Source organism: Pan troglodytes, chromosome X, assembly GCF_028858775.2.
Source record: "Pan troglodytes isolate AG18354 chromosome X, NHGRI_mPanTro3-v2.0_pri, whole genome shotgun sequence".
Classification (NCBI taxonomy): domain Eukaryota; kingdom Metazoa; phylum Chordata; class Mammalia; order Primates; family Hominidae; genus Pan; species Pan troglodytes.
In genome coordinates, this window is record NC_072421.2 from 82,718,555 (window position 1) to 82,742,716 (window position 24,162).

Sequence of the window (24,162 nt, forward strand, 5' to 3'; positions counted from 1 at the left end):
AAAACAAAATCCTCTGTGTTTCCATTTCATTCCATTCAGAGGTTACCATTACCCTGAATTTTTACTATTATTCCCCTCCTTTACTTTTTAATTTTACCTTATATGTCTGTATTGCTAAGCAATGTTTTTTTTAAGTAACCTTATATTCCTGAAATTCATCCAAATTTTTCCATGTTGCTGTAATCTTTATATTTACCCCCTAATTTCTAATATTTGTTTGTACGAATATACCCCAAAGGATCCATTTTACTGTGGATGGACATTGGGTTGGTTGTAATTAAAATGTTGCTGTGAACGTTATTATACTAACTCTGGGTGTGCAAAGACAGTAGTTTCTCTAAATATACATAGGAGTAGAACCATTGGATTATATTATATTTGGCATCTTTTAATTTCTGGGTTTTAAACGGTCTTTATAAACAGTTTACCACATCATTCCTGTATTTAAGATGGTTTTTTAAAAGTATTTTATCAGCATTTTTAGTTGTTTTTAGAAAGAAGGCTGATGAGGATTCCTGTTCTGCCATACCGCTGTTATGGACAGTCCAGCTATTTTATGTTTTTGACATGAACATTTTTTGCCTGTAGCTCCCCATATATACTGCACCACCGCTCCAGTCTAAATATGTTGAAGAGCAGCCTGGTCATTTACAAATGGGCTTTGCTTCCATCCGCACTGCAACTGGTTGTTATATTGGCTGGTGCAAGGTAAGTCAATTCTGATAGTGGTTTAATATCAGAGATTTCTGATTAATTGTTCCAGTTACCTACTGATGTGTAGAAAACGAATCCAAAACTTAATGGCTTAAAACCACAACCATTATATTACATCTTATGATTTTGTAAGTCATGAATTTGATCTGAGTTCAGACAGGTGATTTGTCTGTTGCATGTGGCATTGACAGAGGTGGCCCAGTGGGGTTCATCTGGCAAATGAGCTGATCTAGACAGTCCAAGACAGCTTTATTTGCATCTCTGGCACCTTGTTAAGGATGGCTGGATGACTGGGTTCAGCTGGGATTATTGACTAGAACACCTACACGTGGCCTCTCAAGCATGGTGATCTCAAATAGGTCAGATATAACTTACTTGGGTAATTCAGGGCTCCTAAAGACAATGTTAAAGTGGCCCTAGGCAGAATTTGCCAGGCTTTTTGCCTATCATCAGATATCCAAGAAAGTCACTTCTACAGCATTCTATTGTTAAGTCACTAAGGCCAGCTCAGTTTTAAAGGGAAGGGAATTAGATGCCAACTCTCAGTAGAAGTAGCAGCAAATAATTTGTGGCTATATTGAACCTACTCTACCACTACTGCATAGATTAAAGTAGTTCAGCAAGGATTTATGTCACCTAGCATGTACACAGTGTCACTCACTTTTTATGTGAAGTTCTGAGATTACTTCTGAATATTTTCTTCTTTGGCTAAGCAAAGTGTTATTTACTTGTTGGCGTTAGCTCATAAGACCATTCTAACTACAGTAAGCTATTGGGCAAAGTAGAATACACGTGACTTTAATGCTTAGCCTTCAATCAGCGATATCCATCAGCAGAGTGGTGGAGTAAGCTGATGCAACACTAATGTTTCATTATCATCACATAAACATCATTGTGTTAGCATCAGTATCTCCAGTGTCAGTATCTTAATGTTGGTACCAGTGTTTTCATCATTCTGACCTAGTAACCATGCGACTTTTCCCCAAATATAGCCTGATGGTGAACCATTGTTCTTTTTAGTTTCCATCCATTATCTTTAAAAAGAAATCTAATGAACTTATGAAAAATAATTTGTGCTTAGGTGAAATACCAAATCAATGAACTCTGGTAATTCCAGATAATATTTCAAATATCTGATAAGTACATGATGTTATTTTTGAAAACTTGTGTTTGTCATACAATTCTTATGGTACTAGTTGTACTACACACTATTAATAGTTTGATCTAAGAGGGAAATACCTTAACCAATTATGGTCTGTATCATGCCCCTATGACTACGTGCCAATAGCTAGATGATTCAGACTTAAGCCTCCTGAGATGTAATTTTCCATAATGTTCTGAAATTTTTCTTCAGTGAGATAAAATGTTCCTGAGAGGTCTTTAAATTGCTATTGTAACTGTCATCCAATTTAAGATTCAAAAGAATGTTTTATTCCATTAATATGCTCAAACAAATAGGTTGAAGAAAGGCAATTTCCAGTGCATTTTGTCCTAAATGTAAACAATTTTTTTTTCCTAATTTTCCCCTAAAAATGTAATCCATTCTTTAAAAATTATGTCTGACTCAAATTCATTCCACATTAAACCTTGAATCATGTAGAGCAAATTCAATTTCTACTCCTGCTAGCTTAGTGTTTTGAAATTTAGGTAGCACTGACCCCATGTGGTAAAAATGAATTCCTTAGCAGAGCTAAGAAAAATTTTTTTTGAAAGATGACTAATTTTCTTCCTTGATGGTTAAATGATTCCCAATCGACTGGTCAATAGGTATTTTACCTTTGAAGGTGAAATATTCTCAAGACAGTCCCTACAGAAAAGTAGTTCAATAGCAGTTAGCGTTTATGCTGATTTGTACAATTTTAAACCAAGATGAACCTCTGCATCTCTCTGATAACCATTAAAATATGTAAGACAAAATTACAAAACCAAGCTATCTCTATAACAAAAACTTATTTCTTCCCTGTCCAATATAATAATATCTGTTTTCTCTGCTTTGAAAGTCTCTTTTGTTCTTGTTTTTATCCCATGGTTTCATAGCAGCTAGTTCAGAGAAGGATTGTGTTTTCTGGTTCCATCAACAGAGTACAATATTACCACGAGTAAATCATTTTGTGACTTCCTTTTTTTTCTTTTTTTCTTATCTAAGTGAGGTAATACCTAGCACTCAATAAATATATTTAACACTCTTTTGCACTAAAATAAATCAGTTAGAAACAGGTAAAGTTAAAGATTTGCTTTAAAACTTTAATTCCTCTGATGTATTAACATAGTTTTGATTTCTAGAGAATTTATGTTCCGATTTAAAAACAGGATAAACACTGGTCTATGTAGGATGATTTCTGTCCTGAGGTAATTTAGATTTTTTTTCTCATTCTAATGCACACTAAGAAAAGGGAGGAAGATGAAGCCCTTTGCTTTAGGCTTTTTGCTCTTTTTTTCCCTCCACAAATCATTATGTTGTTGCTATTGCATCTTTATTAATCAGATGTTGCTTCTAAACTGAAATATACCTCCCTTCTTCTTTATTTAAATTCCATTTATTTTTCTAGGTCATTATAAAATAAGATGATAAATATTTTTTTCAGTATCATTTCTGCTCTGATTATTCCATAGGCACATTATCCATTTATATGAGAAAAATGATATAAATGTTATCCATGTTAAATAGAATGAAAAGCAGGAAATGAAAACAAGCTGGTAGTGAATACATAGGAAAGCTGGATTTAGATTTGGGCATAATGTTAAGTCAACCTTTTAATATAATCTCAGAGATGCAGGCAATTTTATCTCATTATCAACAGCTTCAAAAATGCAGATGTCTTCCCCCCCTTTTTTTTGCTTAGGGTGTTTATGTCTTTGTGAAAAATGGGATAATGGATACAGTACAATTTGGAAAAGGTAGGTGAGTAGATAATTAGAAATGTTTTATTGTGTTTTTAAATTGCATTGTTTAAATGTGAGAAAAATAAACTTGGTATGTTACCCATTATCATGCATTTACCAACTCAGAAGGTACTCTCTATAGCAATTTATTGATTAATTTATTGATTATTTGTTGATTATTGATTAATAGCAAAGCAGTAATATTCATTATTCAGCAGTTATTATTGGCTAAGGTGTTGTACTTAGCATTTTACATAATTTTTGTCACAATTATGTTAGTATTGGTATTATAATTATTCCCATTTTACAGATGAGGGCAACTGAGGTTTAGGAAGGTTAAGTAGGTTATCGAGCTTACGTAGCTGTAAGTGGTAGTGCCAGGATACAAACTGAGGTCTGTTTTAACTACAAAGTCTATATTATATATCATAAAGCATAAATTAAAAACATGTCTCCATTGTTGCTAATTAGTTTAAGTGCTACTTGCTGTTAAAATACATTGTATTTTGCTGTCAATTGCTAGGAAATGTTATAGCAATCACTAACCCTGGAATATTTAAGCTAATGGTTAAAAAGCAATTATACTTGACTCTTTAGCTTGTTAATGGTGTTTGGCAACAGATATAGCTTTGTAATATTCTTGGCTTATGCCAGTTGTCATAATAAATATGTATAGGAGATAGAAAGATGAGCTAAAATGTTGAATGTTTCCATGAAGTTGATGACCTGTATTTGAATTGTCATTATTTAATGTATTAGGAATAAATTCAAAATTATATTCCTCATCAATCATGAGGAATAGGATTAAATATGTGATTGCCATTAAATAATTAACTATGATAGAAAAGTGTACTTTTGGAACCAGAAACAAATTCAACATATAGAAAGCCAAGAACTACTCTTCATCTACTTTTTGTCTAGGCTCACCGATGATTGACTTTAACCAACAGCAGTGGCTGTCCTGAGGTTATTAGGGAGTAGTGGCAAGCAAGGTCTAGTAGCTGTGTATATCCTTAAACTATTATTCAAAACTCCTTAATAAAGTATCTATTTCATTTCTTATTGGAGGCTACCAGTGTTTGAACAGATAAGGGCAGAAGTTCATCATAGAGATATAATACATACGCAGTCAGAAATTTACCTTACAGTAACCCATATTAAGATGTGCCCTCTAGCATTACATTTCTTTATAGTAATAACCGTCAGTATCATTAGGAAAAGAAATATTAAATCAGCTACGGAAGGAAAATTTTATTTTGTAACAAGTAAATATATCTAGTTTTTTAGCTTGCTACTCATGTTGTCATTATATATAGCTCTTTTGAAGAATATTTAAACCTCATTATTATCTTAGCAAATCTCTTTAACCTTCCTGCATTATAACTGTATAGAATATCCAGTATAATTCAGTTATTCATGTTAATTTTTAACTGATTTCTTGAGATGCTTATGTCTATCTGAAGAATCCTCCTCGAGATTTTCTTCCGAAAATGGGAGTTATTACAGTTTCAGGATTGGCGGGCTTGGTTTCAGCGAGAAAAGGTAGGGTTTAAAAAAATATATTCTCTCTTAATGCCATGATATTAGTTTCTGAATTTTGTGGTCATGAGAAAACCTCATTGAATATTATCTGGATAGGCTACTGTAAAGATTTTTAGATTCTGTATTACAGCATGCTTACTTTTATAAGGACTTTGTGTTTTCAAAACTATAGCTATTCCAAAGGCTGTTCAACGTCATTAGTCATTAGGGAAATGCAGATGAAAACTAGAGTGAGATACCATGTCAGTCCCAACAACATTCTTTAGGATGAGACCAAGAGAAAATCAAATTTTGTCTCATATATCAGTATCTCTGTCTCAAATATTTAAAGTAGCTGCCAGAATATGGGGGTCATGACTGAGAAAAGTAGTTTGAGTGATTAGTATATATTTTTACATTAAGATAAAACTCTCAAGAAATTTTTTCAGTAGTTAGTGACTCTTAAGGTCTTAAAAAAAAGTTACCTAGAAAACAAAATGACAAATTATAATTTTAATAGAAATAGCTATATGTTTAAAAAAATTTTTGGCCGGGCACAGTGGCTCACGCCTATAATCCCAGCACTTTGGGAGGCTGAGGTGGGTGGATCACCTGAGGTCGGGAGTTCGAGACCAGCCTGACCAACATGGAGAAACCCTGTCTCTACTAAAAATACAAAATTAGCCGGGCTTGGTGGCACATGCCTGTAATCCCAGCTACTCGGGAGGCTGAGGCAGGAGAATCACTTGAACCCGGGAGGCAGAGGTTGTGATGAGCCAAGATCATGCCATTACACTCCAGCCTGGGCAACAAGAGCGAAACTCCATCTCAAAAAAAAATTTTAAAATTATCACACAGTAAATTCATACAATTCTATCAGTTTTAATATATACATAGAGTCATGTAACCATCACCACAACCAGGATACAGAACAGTTATATCATTCCCAAAAAGTACCTCGTGCTGTCTGTCTGCAGTCAGACCTTCCCACTTCTAACTCCCAGAAACACTGATCTGTTCTCTGTCACTATAGCTCTGTCTTTTTGAGAATGCCATCTAAATGGAATCATACATAGACCGGCTTCTTTCACTTAGATTATCAAGATTGTTGCATGTGTCAGTAGCTTGTTCCTTTTTGTTACTAAGTAGTATTCCTTCATATGGGTGTGCCACGGTTTACTTTATCACTTAACCTGTTGGACATTTGGGTTGTTTCCAGCTTTTGGTGATTAGGAATAGAGCTACTATGAAAATTTGTATACAGATTTTTCATTTCTCCAAGCCCTTACTAAGCTGGTGTAGTTCTGTAGTCACTAGCCATTTTGGTCACCTTTCATCCATCCTTTGTCCACATTCCAGTTGCCAGACATTGTCCCCAAACTAAATTACTTATATTGGAAGGCACAGCTCTGAGCCGGTCTGGAATCTGATGTCAGGTACTTTGTAGTTTGTTTTTCCAGCTATAGTCCTAAAAGCCTCAAATCAAGGCATAATTAGGTACAAAACTGCTGTGCAATTATAAGAACATTCTAGTATCCTAACTCATATATATATATATACAACATATATATAATATAGATATATAACATATATATAATATATATATATGAGAGGATGCTAGAATGTTCTTATTGTGTATATATATATATCTCATCTGAATGGATGATATATATATATGTCATCTGAATGGATGATATACATATATCTCATCTGAATGGATGATATATATATCTCATCTGAATGGATGATATACATACATCTCATCTGAATGGATGATATATATATATATCTCCCTATAGCTAATATTAATGCTTCCCTATATCCTATTTCTTATTATAGTAGGTAAGCAACTTCTAATTGAATAAGTATTATAAATTATTCAGTAAGAAATAATTACAAACCAAGATCACCATATAAAACAATAAGACTCAAAGAATTAAATTTTGAAGGAAATTGTCCAAAACATATTACTCAATTTCTCAGTAAAAAACTTATACCATTCTTGTAAGAGAAAATGTTCCTTAGGTCATTCACCGTGTTTTCAAATGTCAGAGCTAGAATAATCTAAGCCAGTGTTTTTCAAATTGGAGATCTTAACCTATTAGTAGGTAGTGACATAAATATAATGAATCTCAGGAGACATTTTACCTTTTTTTAAAAAATTATATTTTAAGTTCCAGGGTACATGTACAGCATGTTTAGATTTGTTACATAGGTAAATGTGTGCCATGATGGTTTTGTGCACCTATCAACTCATCACCTAGGTATAAGCCCAGCATGCATCAGCTATTTTTCCTGATGTTCTTCCGCCCCCCACCCGCCCACAACAGGCCCCAGTGTGTGTTGTTCCCCTCCCTGTGTCCATGTCTTCTCATTGTTGAGCTCCCACTTATAAGTGAGAACGTGCAGTGTTTGGTTTTCTGTTCCTGTGTTGGTTTGCCGACGATAATGGCTTTCCAGCTTCATCCATGTCCCTGCAAAGGACATGATCTCATTCCTTTTTATGGCTACATAGTATTCCATGGTGTATATGTACCACATTTTCTTTATCCAGTCTATCATTGATGGACATTTGGGTTGATTTCATGTCTTTGCTATTGTGAATAGTGCTGCAATGAACATATGCACGCATGTATCTTTATAATAGAATGATTTATGTTCCTTTGGGTATATACCTAGTAATGGGATTGCTGGGTCAAATGGTATTTCCGGTTCTAAATCTTTGAGGAATCGCCACATTATCTTCCACAATGGTTGAACTAATTTACATCCCCACCAACAGTGTAAAAGTGTTCGTTTCTCTCCACAACTTCACCAACATCTGTTATTTTATGACTTTAGTAATAGCCATTCTGACTGGTGTGAGAGATTATCTCATTGTGGTTTTGATTTGCATTTCTCTGATGATCAGTGATGTTGAGCTTTTTTTCATGTTTATTGGCCACATGTATGTCTTCTTTTTTTTAAAATTTTATTATTATTATACTTTAAGTTTTAGGATACATGTGCACAACGTGCAGGTTTGTTACATATGTATACATGTGCCATGTTGGTGTGCTGCACCCATTAACTCGTCATTTAGCATTAGCTATATCTCCTAATGCTATCCCTCCCCCCACCCCCCACCCCACAACAGTCCCCAGAGTGTGATGTTCCCCTTCCTGTGTCCATGCGTTCTCATTGTTCAATTCCCACCTATGAGTGAGAACATGCGGTGTTTGGTTTTTTGTCCTTGCGATAGTTTGCTGAGAATGACAGTTTCCAGTTTCATCCATGTCCCTACAAAGGACATGAACTCATCATTTTTTATGGCTGCATATTATTCCATGGTATGTATGTGCCACATTTTCTTAATCCAGTCTATCGTTGTTGGACATTTAGGTTGGTTCCAAGTCTTTGCTATTGTGAATAGTGCCGCAATAAACATATGTGTGCATGTGTCTTTATAGCAGCATGATTTATAATCCTTTGGGTATATACCCAGTAATGGGATGGCTGGGTCAAATGGTATTTCTAGTTCTGGATCCCTGAGGAATCGCCACACTGACTTCCACAATGGTTGAACTAGTTTACAGTCCCACCAACAGTGTAAAAGTGTTCCTATTTCTCCACATCCTCTCCAGCACCTGTTGTTTCCTGACTTTTTAATGATTGCCATTCCAACTGGTGTGAGATGGTATCTCATCATGGTTTTGATTTGCATTTCTCTGATGGCCAGTGATGATGAGCATTTTTTCATGTGTTTTTTGGCTGCATAAATGTCTTCTTTTGAGAAGCGTCTGTTCATATGCTTCGCCCACTTTTTGATGGGGTTGTTTGTTTTTTTCTTGTAAATTTGTTTGAGTTCATTGTAGAGTCTGGATATTAGCCCTTTGTCAGATGAGTAGGTTACAAAATTTTCTCCCATTCTGTAGGTTGCCTGTTCACTCTGATGGTAGTTTCTTTTGCTGTGCAGAAGCTCTTTAGTTTAATTAGATCCCATTTGTCAATTTTGTCTTTTGTTGCCATTGCTTTTGGTGTTTGAGACATGAAGTCCTTGCCCATGCCTATGTCCTGAATGGTATTGCCTAGGTTTTCTTCTAGGGTTTTTATGGTTTTAGGTCTAACATTTAAGTCTTTAATCCATCTTGAATTAATTTTTGTATAAGGTGTAAGAAAGGGATCCAGTTTCAGCTTTCTACATATGACTAGCCAGTTTTCCCAGCACCATTTATTAAATAGGGAATCCTTTCCCCATTGCTTGTTTTTCTCAGGTTTGTCAAAGATCAGATAGTTGTAGATATGCGGCATTATTTCTGAGGGCTCTGTTCTGTTCCATTGATCTATATCTCTGTTTTGGTACCAGTACCATGCTGTTTTGGTTACTGTAGCCTTGTAGTATAGTTTGAAGTCAGGTAGCGTGATGCCTCCAGCTTTGTTCTTTTGGCTTAGGATTGACTTGGCGATGCGGGCTCTTTTTTGGTTCCATATGAACTTTAAAGTAGTTTTTTTCCAATTCTGTGAAGAAAGTCATTGGTAGCTTGATGGGGATGGCATTGAATCTATAAATTACCTTGGGCAGTATGGCCATTTTCATGATATTGACTCTTCCTACCCATGAGCATGGAATATTCTTCCATTTGTTTGTATCCTCTTTTATTTCCTTGAGCAGTGGTTTGTAGTTTTCCTTGAAGAGGTCCTTCACGTCCCTTGTAAGTTGGATTCCTAGGTATTTTATTCTCTTTGTAGCAACTGTGAATGGGAGTTCACTCATGATTTGGCTCTCTGTTTGTCTGTTATTGGTGTATAAGAATGCTTGTGATTTTTGTACATTGATTTTCTATCCTGAGACTTTGCTGAAGTTGCGTATCAGCTTGAGGAGATTTTGGGCTGAGACAATGGGGTTTTCTAGATATACAATCATGTCATCTGTGAACAGGGACAATTTGACTTCCTCTTTTCCTAATTGAATAGCCTTTATTTCCTTCTCCTGCCTGATTGCCCTGGCCGGAACTTCCAACACTGTGTTGAACAGGAGTGGTGAGAGGGGGCTTCCCTGTCTTGTGCCCGTTTTCAAAGGGAATGCTTCCAGTTTTTGTCCATTCAGTATGATACTGGCTGTGGGTTTGTCATAGATAGCTCTTATTATTTTGAGATACGTCCCATCAATACCTAATTTATTGAGAGTGTTTAGCATGAAGGGTTGTTGAATTTTGTCAAAGGCCTTTTCTGCATCTATTGAGATAATCATGTGGTTTTTGTCTTTGGTTCTGTTTGTATGCCGGATTACATTTATTGATTTGGGTAGGTTGAACCAGCCTTGCATCCCAGGGATGAAGCCCACTTGATCATGGTGGGTAAGCATTTTGATGTGCTGCTGGATTTGGTTTGCCAGTATTTTATTGAGGATTTTTGCATCAGTGTTCATCAAGGATATTGGTCTAAAATTCACGTTTTCCGTTGTGTCTCTGCCCGGCTTTGGTATCAGGATGATGCTGGCCTCATAAAATGAGTTAGGGAGGACTCCCTGTTTTTCTATTGATTGGAATAGTTTCAGAAGGAATGGTACCAGCTCCTCTTTGTACCTCTGGTAGAATTCGGCTGTGAATCCATCTGGTCCTGGACTTTTTTTGGTTGGTAAGCTATTGATTATTGCCTCAATTTCAGAGCCTATTATTGGTCTATTCAGAGATTCAGCTTCTTCCTGGTTTAGTCTTGGGAAGATGTATGGGTCAAGGAATTTATCCATTTCTCCTAGATTTTCTAGTTTATTTGCATAGAGGTGTTTATAGTATTCTCTGATGGTAGTTTGTATTTCTGTGGGATTGGTGGTGATATCCCCTTTATCATTTTTTATTGCGTCTATTTGATTCTTCTCTCTTTTCTTCTTTATTCGTCTTGCTAGCGGTCTATCAATTTTGTTGATCTTTTCAAAAAACCAGCTCCCGGATTCATTGATTTTTTGAAGGGTTTTTTTTGTGTCTATTTCCTTCAGTTCTGCTCTGATCTTAGTTATTTCTTGCCTTCTGCTAGCTTTTGAATGTGTTTGCTCTTGCTTTTCTAGTTCTTTTAATTGTGATGTTAAGATGTCAATTTTAGATCTTTCCTGCTTTCTCTTGTGGGCATTTAGTACTATAAATTTCCATCTACACACTGCTTTGAATGTGTCCCAGAGATTCTGGTATGTTGTGTCTTTGTTCTCGTTGGTTTCAAGGAATCTTTATTTCTGCCTTCATTTCATTATTTACCCAGTAATCATTCAGGAGCAGGTCTTCTTTTGAGAAGTGTTTGTTCATGTCCTTTGCCTATTTTTAAATGGGATTCTTAGTTTTTTTTCTTATAAATTTGCTTAAATTCCTTGTAGATTCTGGATATTAGACCTTTGTCAGATGGATAGATTGCAAAAATTTTCTCCCATTCTGTAGGTTGTCTGTTCACTCTGATGATGGTTCCTTTTGCTATGCAGAAGCTCTTTAGTTTAATTAGATCTCATTTGTCAATTTTTGCTTTTGTTGTGATTGGTTTTGGTGATTTCATCATAAAATTTTTGCCCATGCCTATGTCTGAATGGTATTGCCTATATTTTCTTCTAGGGTTTTTATAGTTTTGGGTTTTACATTTAAGTCTTTAATCCATCATGAGTTACTTTTTGTATAAGGTGTAAGGAAGGGATCAAATTTCAGTTTTCCTGCATATGGCTAGCCAGTTTTCCCAGCACCATTTATTAAATAGTGAATCCTTTCCCCATTGCTTGTTTTTGTCAGGTTTGTCAAAGATCAGATGGTTGTAGATGTGCGGTTTTAGTTCTCTATTCTGCTCCATTGGTCTGTGTGCCCATTTTTGTACCAATACCTTGCTGTTTTGGCTACTGTAGCCTTGTGGTATAGTTTGAAGTCAGGTAGCATGATGGCTCCAACTTTGTTCTTTTTTGCTTAGGGTTGTCTTGGCTATATGAGCTCCTTTTTGTTTCCATGTGAATTTTAAAATAGTTTTTTCTAATTCTGTGAAGAATGTCAATGGTAACTGAATGGGAATAGCATTGAATCTTTAAATTCCATTGGGCAGCATGGCCATTTTCACGATATTGTTTCTTCCTATCCATGAGCATGGAAAGTTTTTCCATTTGTTTGTGTCTTCTCTGATTTCCTCGAGCAATGGTTTGTAGTTCTCCTTGAAGAAGTCCGTCACTTCCCGTTAGCTGTATTCCTAGGTATTTTATTCTTTTGTGGCAATTGTGAATGGGAGTTCATTTATGATTTGGCTCTCTGCTTGCCTGTTGTTGGTGTATAGAAATGCTAGCAAATTTTGCACTTTGATTTTTGTATCTTGAGGCTTAGCTGAAGTTGCTTATCAGCTTAAGAAGCTTTTGGGCTGAGTTGAGGGGGTTTTCTAGATATAGGGATCATATCATCGGCAAACAAAGACTATTTGACTTCCTCTCTTGCTCTTTCAATAGCCTTTATTTTTTTATTTTGCCTAATTGCCCTGGCAAGAACTTCCAATACTATGTTTAATAAGAGTGGTGAGAGAGGGCATCCTTGTCTTGTGCCAGTTTTCAAGGGGAATGCTTCCAGCCTTTGCCCATTCATTATGATATTGGCTGTGGGTTTGTCATAAATGGCTCTTATTATTTTGAGACATGTTCCTTCGATACCTAGTTTATTGAGAGTTTTTAACATGAAGGGATGTTGAATTTTATCAAAGGCCTTTTCTGTGTCTATTCAGATAATCATGTGGTTTTTGTATTTAGTTCTTTTTATGTGATGAATTACATTTATTGATTTTGCATATGTTGAACCAGCCTTGCATCCCAGGGATGAAGCCAACTTGATCATGGTGGATAAGAATTTTGATGTGCTTCTGGATTTGGTTTGCCAGTATTTTACTGAGGATTTTTGCATCGATGTTCATCAGGAATATTGGCCTGAAGTTTTCTTTTCTTTTCTTTTTTTGTTGTATCTCTGCCAGGCTTTGGTATCAGGATGATGCTGGCCTCATACAATGAGTTAGGGAGGAGTCACTCCTTTTCAGTTGTTTGGAATAGTTTCAGAAGAAATGGTACCAGCTCCTCTTTCTATCTCTGGTAGAATTCAGCTGTAAATACATCTGGTCCTGAGCTTTTTTTGGATAGTAGGCTATTCATTACTGCCTCAATTTCAGAACGTTTTTCTGGCCTATTCAGGGATTCAACTTCTTCCTGGTTCAGTCTTGGGAGGGTGTATGTGTCCAGAAATTTATTCATTTTTAGATTCTATAGTATATTTGCATAGAAGTGTTTATAGTATTCTCTGATGGTGTTTTGTATTTCTATGGGATCAGTCATGGTATCTTCCTTATCATTTCAGATTGTGTTTATTTGAATCTTCTCTATTTTTTTCTTTCTTAGTGTAGCTAGCAGTCTATTTTATTGTTGTTGTTGTTTTTTGTTTTTTTCAAAAAAACAGCTCCTGGATTTTTTTTTTTTTTTTTTTTTGAGGGGATTTTTGTGCCTTTGTCACCTTCAGCTCTGAAGCTTGGTTATTTCTTGTCTTCTGCTAGGTCTGCGGTTTGTTGGCTCTTGGTTCTCTAGTTATTTTAGTTGTCATGTTAGGATGTCAATTTGAGATCTTTCTAGCTTTTCGATGTGGGCATTTAGTGCTATAAATTTCCCTCTTAACGCCACTTTAGCTGTGTCGCAGAGATTCTGGCATGTTGTCTCTTTGTTCTCATTAGTTTCAAAGAACGTCTTGATCTCTGCCTTAATTTCATTATTTACCCAGAAGTCATTCAAGAACAGCTTGTACAATTTCCATGTAGTCATGTGGTTTTGAGTGAATTTCTTAATCTTGAGTTCTAATTTGGTTGTGCTGTGGTCTGAGAGACTATTATGATTTCAGTTTTTTTACATTTGCTGAGGAGTGTTTTCTTTCCAATTATGTGATCAATTTTAGAGTAAGTGCTACATGGCACTGAGAAAAATGTATATTCTGGTTTTTTTTGGAGGGGTGGAGAGTTCTATAGATATCTATCAGGTCCACTTGATCTAGAGCTGAGTTCAAGTCTGAGTATCTTTGGTAATTTTCTGTCTTGATGATCTTTCTGATATTGACAGTGGGATATTAAAGTCTCCCACTATTATTATGTGGAGGTGTGTGTCTCTTGATAGGTCTTTAGTACTTGCTTTATGAATCTGGGTGCTCCTGTATTGAGTACATATATATTTAGGATAGTTAGCTCTTCTTGTTGAATTGAGCCCTTTACCATTATTTAATGACCTTCTTTGTGTTTTTTGACATCTGTTGGTTTAAAGTCTATTTTGTCAGACACTAGGATTGCAACCTCTGTTTTTTTCTGCTTTCCATTTGCTTGGTAAATTTTCCTCCATCCCTTTATTTTGAGCCTATGTGTGTCTTTGCACATGCGATGTGTCTCTTGAATACAGCACACCAATGGGTCTTGTCTTTTTGTCCAGCTTACCATCCTGTGTCTTTAATTAGGGCATTTAGTCCATTTTCATTTAAGGTTAATATTGTTATGTGTGAATTTGATCCTGTCATAATGATGCTGGCTAGTTAATTTGCAGACTTGTTAATGTAGTTGCTTCATAGTGTCATTGGTCTGTGTACTTTGGTGTGTTTTTGTAGTGGCTGGTAATGGTTTTTCCTTTCCATGTTTAGTGCACAGCGCAGGCGTGGTGGTGATGAAATCCCTCATTATTTGCTTGTCAGGATGCATTTTGTTTAAAAATAGAGGAGAATAGCAAATATCAGAGTAGTTTGTTCTTGCAGACTGGCCTTTCTTATCAGGTAAAGAGAGGATGACTATAAGTCTTTCTAATCTTTAAAATGACACATAAGGAAAAACTGCCACCTACTATGTTTAGGAGCAGCACAATTAGGGGAATTTGGTTAAGTCAAGGGAACTTACCTCAAGAGATACTAGGATTATAAAATAAGAAATTTAACTGTAGATAATGGAATAATAGCAAGCAGGGCTAGAGTAAAGGAGCAACTTAGGACATTTTAATATACTTAAACCCTCTTTCTGCATATCACAAAAGTCTAAATCTAAAGAAAAGCTAAACTAGTTTGAATCAGCCTGGCCACCCACCACCCGCCACCTCAGTCCATTCTAGACATGACTATAGAAAGCTCTCTTAATAATAGTTAAACCAGACCGAGATAGACCTCTTGTTTTTCCCTTCCCTAAACTGCAAATTTGCCTGCAAACATTCATTTTCATTTGTATAATATACCAGGTAGGCTGTTCCCTTTTTAGATTAGGGATTGTATAAGCTGCTTCAGATCATAAAAGTACTTATCCCAATTAAAAAACCCATCATCCAGTTACCTGGATCATATATACAGTATAAGATACTCAGACAAGCGTTTAACATACATATTATTTTGAACCAACAATCTGTTGGAACTAAGCTATGGCTTAAAGTGGTGGATTTCAAACTATTCTGTAGAACCCTTAGTTTCATGGAAGTGTTTAGTGGTGCTATCAGGATAAAGGAAAAGCCACACAGCTAGGGTTTGATACAGAGCTTCCCACCCCCAAGTTAGAGCAGCATCAAGTTTATAGGTTTTATATATTGAAGTTCCTAGGGAGATTCTATTTGAAAGATATTTTGAAAGGATTTTGTTATCAAAAAAAGATACGAAAATAACTCTTAAATGATGCATAGTTAAGGCACTTATTGATATGCATTACTTATGTCAGGTTACTTGCAATTATTATTCAGTATTCTAAGTCAGTGACATGAAGGAGTTATGTACCTGTTAAAGTCCTTAGTTGATGATTTAGTTGAGTCATTCACCTTTCCAAATACTTAATCAAAAAAGGACATGTAAGAGAGAGTCCATTTCACTTTTACATGGTGTCACACAGTAGTTAACTAATTATCTATATTATCATGCTTTATTAGATACTTGCAAAATTGTGGTTATAAATTTGGGTTTCGTAGGACATGAAAAATACCTAGCTTTCAAGCAGAAGAAAATCATCAATTCCTTTTGTGTAGGTAATTGTGAGTATTAGATTGAGAATACTTTTGTTAAATTGGACATGACAGCTAAGGGGCTATTGGCTTGAGATCCTTAAGGGCATTTTAGCTTCCATCTTGATTGGTATAATTACCTAAAAAGTAATTTAACAGAGGGTGATGGCTTACCAGGGGAGCAAAGAAAGCATTACAGTATAAGAACATCAAGTCTCTTGTGATATATATTTGGAGTTTAATAATTTATTTGCATTTTATAGGTTCCAAGTTTAAGAAAATTACTTATCCTCTGGGACTGGCCACTTTAGGAGCAACTGTTTGCTACCCAGTTCAGTCCGTAATAATTGCTAAGGTAAGTTCTTTTTAAATAATAGCAACATTTCAGTATTTGTTTAAACTCTCAATGTGACAATATTTAAATGTTACACAGCACCTGCAACATTTAATTTTAAGAGACATAGTTGGTATCAACTCTTATGTTGGCCAAATCACATTAGCATCTCAGTATGGTAAATGCCATTGTTAATAAGATGAATTTGTGTAAATATAATTCAACAATGTAAAGGCAGATTTGAGGATTACGTTCAGAGACACTGAATTAGAATTTATGGGGAGAAATACTGCTCCATTGTTGAGATATATAAACTTCAATTTTTATTTAAAAGAAGATTAAAATGCTAGCAGCTGTTTGGTTCAGCAGATTAACCTGACATAAGAAACAACCAGTTGATAGATTGGTTTCAGTGGTTTCTGAAGGTAAAACACACATACACACACACACACACACACATACATACACACACACACACATACACACACACACACACACGCACAGGAACCAATATGGAAACCACTTAGAATTAAGAAACACCTGTATAAATGCTTGTTATAGTTCTGTCTTTTTCTTGTGAGCTTAAGTACAAATCCAGATTCTCTCAATGATTTGAACAGTTGTTTTCAGTGTTTTTAACACATGTTCAGATGGAGAAGGAAAACTTTGGGTTATGCATTTTTTCCCCTCTTTTCCTTCTCCTCTTAATTACCAACAGTTAGCATTTCCCCCTCATGCTTGAAACAATGTGTAGTGTTACCAGAAGGACTTTCTGTACTTGTATTCCCATTACTTCATCCCTTTAACTATTGATATAGAGAAAGTTGCCTATCACTATTTTGAGAATGTCGAGGATATGGTGTACTATGTAGTTTGTAATGTGATCAAACTATAAAAGCTCCTAACAAAGGAAGAGAGCATTATTCATTAAGTCTACTTATACCTGAAATAATTGATAACATGGTAAACTTATTTTTAAAACTCTTTCTTAATAATTTACATAGGAATTAACCACTTAAATTAATAAAATGCTAGTATTGAAAGAAACTGTTAAGCTCATTTAATTCAACTTTGATCTTTTCTCATTTATCTATAGGGAAACTGTAGCTCAGAGGAGTTTCACAGTGACTGACTTGCCCAGCATCATACTGACCTTCAGATATTTTGGCCTCCATGTTCATTACTCCTCCCAGTGGATGATGCTTCCACTGATTCTTCTTCTTTTTTTTTTTTTTTCTTTTTTTTTTTGAGATGGGGTCTTTCTCTGTCGCCCAGGCTGGAGTGCAATGGCCCAATCTTGGCTCACTGTAGCCTCTGCCTCCTGGGTTCAAGTGATTCTCCTGCCTCAGCCTCCTGAGTAGCTGGGATTACAGGCTCCCACCACCACGTCCAGCTAATTTTGGTATTTTTAGTAGAGATGGGGTTTCACCAGGCTGGCCAGGCTGGTCTCGAACTCCTGACCTCAGGTGATCCATCCGCCTCGGCCTCCCAAAGTGCTGGGATTACAGGCGTGAGCCACCGTGCCCGGCCCTGATTCTTCTTTTTTCTAAGAGTAATGACATCATGGTTGCTTTTAAAAATTATACCTGCTTATCTTTAGATAATCTAAATATTTCAGAAAAGTTTAGGAAAAAAACAACAACCCAAAATGCATCTATCCATACAAATATCCATGTCCACATTTGGATAGAATGTTCTTCTAGACATCTTCACATGCATACACAGAGATAGAAAAACTGATTATGAATAGGCAGATAAGAATGAGATCATAGTATGTGTCTTATTTTTATTTTTTAAAATAAAGTATTAAACTGAATTTTACTTTACAAAAGGAAAAACAAAATAATTGCTGAACTTCAAATAAAAATTTTTCTAATATAAGAGATTAATTTTTAAATGTTCTTCTAGGGTAAATAATAATTGTTACTTTAATTCTTAGAGTTGAAATCCTTGCTTTTCTTTTGACTATAATAATATCATTTAATATTTTACAAATTCAAATATATGATTTTTTTTTAACCTGAGATCCGTGATGGACTTTAGAGAGTCTATAGCACACCCTCCTATCCAAAACTTTATGAAAAGTCACGTATGTACAAGAAAAACCTTCTTATTTGACATAATCAGGACCAGTAGTTAACAATTAATCAAAAATGTTAAAGCAGCGAGTTGTAAAAATATATGTAAAAATGTATACCCACAATTTTACTTCAAATTAAAACATAAATGTCTTTCTTCAGCCTGACCAATGTGTTGAAACCCCGTCTCTAGTAAAAATACAAAAATTAGCCAGGCCTGGTGGCGGGCGCCTGAAATTCCAGCTACTCGGGAGGCTGAGGCACGAGAATCACATGAACCCAGGTGGCGGAGATTGCAGTGAGCCGAGATTGCACCACTGCACTCCAGCCTGGGTGACAGAGTGAGACACCATCTCTAAAAAAAAAAAAAAGTCTTTCCTTTTTCTCTATTTTGAAGTAGGGCTTTTCTTTGAGTATTGGTCTCCTGGTTAAAGATCTATAACATCTTTCCAACCGTAAGCCATATCTGTAGTATGTCTTCTACAATTTCCAGATTAGGTTTCTTTAAAATAGAATGAACAGTTAAAAACATTAAAAAAAATTGAGTGCAGAATCCTTTTAGATGTTTATTTCTCCCAGCTGTTATAATTGTCTTGCTCACCTCTAATTTCATAGCAGTTATTTTTTTAGCCATTCACATTTGAGTCTTTACGAAGCATTTAACTTAATTTTCCTAGAAACAATAATTCTTTTTATACTCATATTTTATCATATTAAGTTACATTTAGACTGTTTAATTACAAGTAAAACTGATGCAGCAACTTGGGGAAAAAAGTAACTTAATAAGCATACTAATCAACTTGTGAAAGATAGTACCTTAGCATATTGGAGAGCACCTGATAGGGATGAATATTCAACATTCTACAAACATCATTTATAATAAATTAAAAAAACATTTTATTAATCAGTCAAGTCTCCTAAAAGGATGTCAGGTGAGAGCTTTTTAGTGTATCTGTGTTTTTCTGAAGGAAAGGGCCTATAGCTTTCAAGAGCTTCTCCAAGGTATCTGTGATATTAAAAAGTTTAAGAAATGATAAGTCTGGAAGGTCCTTTGAAAAACAAAAGACTTACTTCAGTTACTCATCATTTTGAAAATAGACTTCAAGATGGAATTACTCTTTGCTTTTTATAATTTTCCTCACAATATTTTTATTATTAACTTATGTGAAGAGTAGCAAGTAGTCTGTCTTTGAAAGCTATAAAATATCTAGGAATAGACTTACCAAATAATGTTTTAACGCCTGTTTAAAAGAAAAATAAACTATCAAACTTTACTGAAGGGTATTTTTAAATTTTCACAATATTTAATTGATGAATAAAGATTGAATATATTCAAGGTGTACAACATGATGATTTGACATACATATACATTGTGTAATGATTATTACAATCAAATTAACATATCCATCACCACCCATGCAGCACATTATATACCCAGAACTTGTTCATCTTATGACTGAAAGTTTGTACCCTTTGACCAACATCTCATTTACCTCACTGCTATCCCCTGGCAACCTCCATTCTACTCTCTGCTTCTATTCTGCGTATATATCCAAAAAAAAAAAAAAATGAAATCAGTATCTTGAAGAGATATATGCACCTCCATGTTCATTGCAGCATTATTCACAATAGTCAAGATTAGAAACAACCTAAGTGTCTCTCAGTAGATAAAGGGATAAAGATAATTTGGTACATATATACTACAACAGACTGCTATTTAACCATTAAAAACGGAAATTCTGCCATTTGCAATGGCATGGATAACCCAGAGGACATTATACTCAGTGAAATAAGATAGACACAGAAAGACAAATACTGTTTGATCTCACTTATATGTGAAGGATATTTAACAAAAAATCTTGAATGTCTTTGGACATATATCCTGTTTCTCGATGAAAGACTAAATGTTGAAATACGGCAAGTATTTCAAAGTCTAGAAATTTAATTCAGTTCTTACAAAAGCTCTGGATTTGAATGGAGTGTGACATTCATTCATCTAGTATTTGTTGTCTGTCTACTGTGTATTGGTTACTATAGTATACACAGTAAAATAGATCAAGAGGACAAAAGAGAATATCCAAACAATTATATTGAGTATATTTTTGTACACATGAGGGTAGGGGATTGATACGTGGTACAGGTGGCATTTCAAATCAGTGTGTAATGGAAAGGATGAATTTTTTTTTTCCAAGAAATATGTTGGGATAATTGGCTGTTTGTAAAATTACTCAGACCTTTACCAACTATCATGGGAAAACTAATTCTAGGTGGAATACAGATCTAATCATAAACTAGAATACTATAAAAGGTATGAGAAGAAATAAGAGGAATACCTGTTTAATCTTGAGATAGGAAAAGCTTTCTTAAGCAAAATACAATCTAGAAGCCATTAAAGAAAATGTTGACGTATTTGACTACATCAAAATTAATACATTTCTGTAGATTACAATATACCATACACAAAGTTAATGGATACATGAAAAACTTGGAAAACTATTTGTAACATATATGACAAAGTACTAATATCCTTCATGTATTAAGAACTCCTGGCCAGGCGTGGTGGCTCATGCCTGTAATCCCAGCACTTTGGGAAGCTGAGGCAGACGGATCACGAGGTCAGGAGATCGAGACCATCCTGGCTAACACGGTGAAACCCCGTCTCTACTAAAAATACAAAAAATTAGCCGGGCATGGTGGCGTGGGTATGGTGGCGTGCGCCTGTAGTCCCAGCTACTCGGGAGGCTGAGACAGGAGAATGGGCATGAATCTGGGAGGCGGAGCTTGCAGTGAGCTGAGATCACGCCACTGTACTCCAGCCTGGGTGACAGAGAGAGACTCCGTCTCAAAAAAAACAAACAAAAAAAGAACTCCTATAAATCAATGAGCAAAAGATGAATGTGCCCTCTGGGAAAATGAAAAAAGCAGTCTACAAAATAAGAAACATAAATGGCCTAATATATGTAAGATACTTGATTTCATCAACAAATAAATGCAAATTTGAAAAACCATTTAGATATTGGTTTTTAGCCTTTAAATTTGACAAAGATTTAAAAGACTTATAATATCACTGCTGGTAAATAGGGTAGGAAAACAGACATATACTCTTGGTGGTAGTGTAAATTGCTGCAGTATATTGCTGACTTTCTGGAGAGCAACATGGTAATACTGTCAAAAATTAATATGTGTATACTCTTCAGTGCAGAAATTTCAGCTCTAGGAATTTATCCTGAGGAAATACTATAAGGGTTATGGTCCCAGTTGTATGTATAAGGATGCTAATTTCATCATTGCTTATACTTGCCATCTCCCTACCCCCAAAAATGAAAACAGCCCATATGCTCACCAACGGGATTTGTTAAATCATCGTGCCTCAATAGGGAATTTGTTAAACAAATTGTGGTGCATACATTATAGAATACTAAACTAAGCAGCAAATTTAAAAAGTAGATCTACGGTATATAAAGTAATATAGAACCGTGCCTTTGAAATACTGTCAAGCTTTTAAAAAAATCATATCAGAATAATATGTGTACTGTGATCTCAAGTATTTGAAAAGGAAAACAAACTAAATACATATGTAATTTATTTTAAAATTTAATTGAAAACATAATTGAGATTGTATTGCATAATCTATTCTGTAACTTTTTCAAATTAGTGGTTCATCATGGACTTCCATTCATGCCAGTACATATAGATCTACTTCATCTTTTTTGAAAGATCTGTAAATATTAATATTACATTTGTTTTAAAATTTGTGTATATATAATGTATAGATGAGTAAAAATTCAGGAAGGATATATGTATAACTGTTAACAAAGGTTATATTTGGGGAGGAAGAGGAATTTCTTTATATTAGTATATTACTTTTCAACTGTAGGTATATACTTAGTAAAAACAATAAAAATATTTCTATTTGAGGATGGAAACATAATTTTTAAAAAATTTATGTTTGTAGAAATTATAATCCTGAAAAACACCTCAAAACATCTTCAAAACTTGAAAAATCAATGGCTGTTGAAATTACTTTAACTAAAATGAACAAAAGCATTGGAGAAGAATAGGAAAAAGAAGAAATCAGAAGTAGATTTTCAAAGAGAAATAGAGATGAATGAAAATAATGGTAACTTTAGGAATTCAGCCAGCATCCTGGCCTCTGCTTGAGTATATTTATCAGTCATTGTTTATTTTACCTTTCTACCAAAAAAGAATATTATTCTTTGGAGGAATTAGTTGATGCCTTTTATTTCTTTATGAATGGAGAAAGCACCATCAAATTTTAAGCAAAAGCATTAACTTTGTAGCATGTTAAAAATCTCATTTTCTCAGTCAGCAGTTTATTATCTCAAACTGTATTCCCCAAACTCCTGTTAATAGACACAGTTTTCACTTATATCAAATCACCATGTTATATACCTTAAATAGATACAATTTTATATATGTCAATCTAATCTCATTAAAGCTGAAAAAAATTTAAAAAATAGACATAGTTTTAAATTTATGTGTTACAATGTGAATGCAGATTATACATTTCTTATAACCTTTGTATGACACAAAAAATTTTTCATATAAGATTTTAGAAATGGTGCTTTGTGTTATATGATTTAGAGATTTATATCTTTATTGATTCTGACTTGAGTGTTCATATAAAATACCTGACAAATCTAAAATACATTTTTAATTTTAACTTTTAAAAATATGTTATTTGACTTTTTGTTTTAATTAGGTAACAGCAAAAAAGGTATATGCTACAAGCCAGCAAATTTTTGGAGCAGTTAAATCATTGTGGACAAAAAGCAGCAAAGAAGAGTCACTCCCTAAACCTAAAGAAAAAACTCAGGTAGAGTTTACATGGAGCAAGACGGTCAACATTGAGTTTTGTTTGGGTGGGTGTTGGCTTGTAATGAGGGTACTGGACAGAGGTCGAGGATAAAATGAGAAAGTAGATGAAGGAAATAGTAAAATGATTTACTTATGAAGGAAAAATCTGTTTGGTAAACAGCTAGGATCCTCTTCCGAAATAGAAGTACCTGCAAAAACAACTCACGTCTTGAAACACTCAGTGCCCTTGCCAACAGAATTCAGCTCTGAAGCAAAGACCAAATCAGAATCCACTTCAGGTTTGTTGGGTATAAGTCAATTTTGTTTTCATTCTTTTCTTAAATAATTTGATAGCATTATCATTAGTGGTTTGAACTTAAGATGTGTTCTCCCCATAAATATTTTGTCTTTCTCATATCTGTGGTTTCTGTTTCTTTTTAGGTTATGAGGTACTTAAGTATCTGCAATTGCTTTAAATTATCACATAGTTCATAATATAGATCTTTGAATGTGAGTATATAGAGTAACACTGACAGGTTGATTAGGTGAAGCATTTAATATAACTTTATAAATTTGAGCTATTAGGTGGGGGAAAATGGGCCTTTCTAGATTCTGTAATTTTAAAGGGATGAGTCACACCTACATAAAGAAATGTCAGCTTCCATTTTTTGTGCTATTTACCTATCAGTCTCCCTGTCAATCTTAAGACTTTTATTTTTATTAAGTTTAGTTTTACTAAGTTGAGGCACCAAAAGAACTTTCAGCATCTAATAGTAGAAATATCATCCATTATAATACTTATAACATTGCTAGTATTCCATACTGGCAATAAATACTTTGTGGGACCAAGCAGT

At 34.7% G+C, this 24,162-nt stretch overlaps 1 protein-coding gene across 5 annotated transcripts in view; it reads left to right on the forward strand.

Annotated features, from left to right (window-relative positions):
* Positions 1-24,162, forward strand: part of APOOL (apolipoprotein O like) — an 83,885-nt gene that overhangs the window by 47,040 nt on the left and 12,683 nt on the right. For all 5 annotated transcript variants that reach the window (XM_009439299.5, XM_016947490.4, XM_063804217.1 and 2 more), the window contains 6 exons: positions 589-708; positions 3,558-3,612; positions 5,041-5,139; positions 16,342-16,433; positions 23,214-23,327; positions 23,490-23,607. In XM_009439299.5, the coding sequence (XP_009437574.2) occupies positions 589-708; positions 3,558-3,612; positions 5,041-5,139; positions 16,342-16,433; positions 23,214-23,327; positions 23,490-23,607 (598 nt within the window). The remainder of the gene's footprint in view (positions 1-588; positions 709-3,557; positions 3,613-5,040; positions 5,140-16,341; positions 16,434-23,213; positions 23,328-23,489; positions 23,608-24,162) is intronic.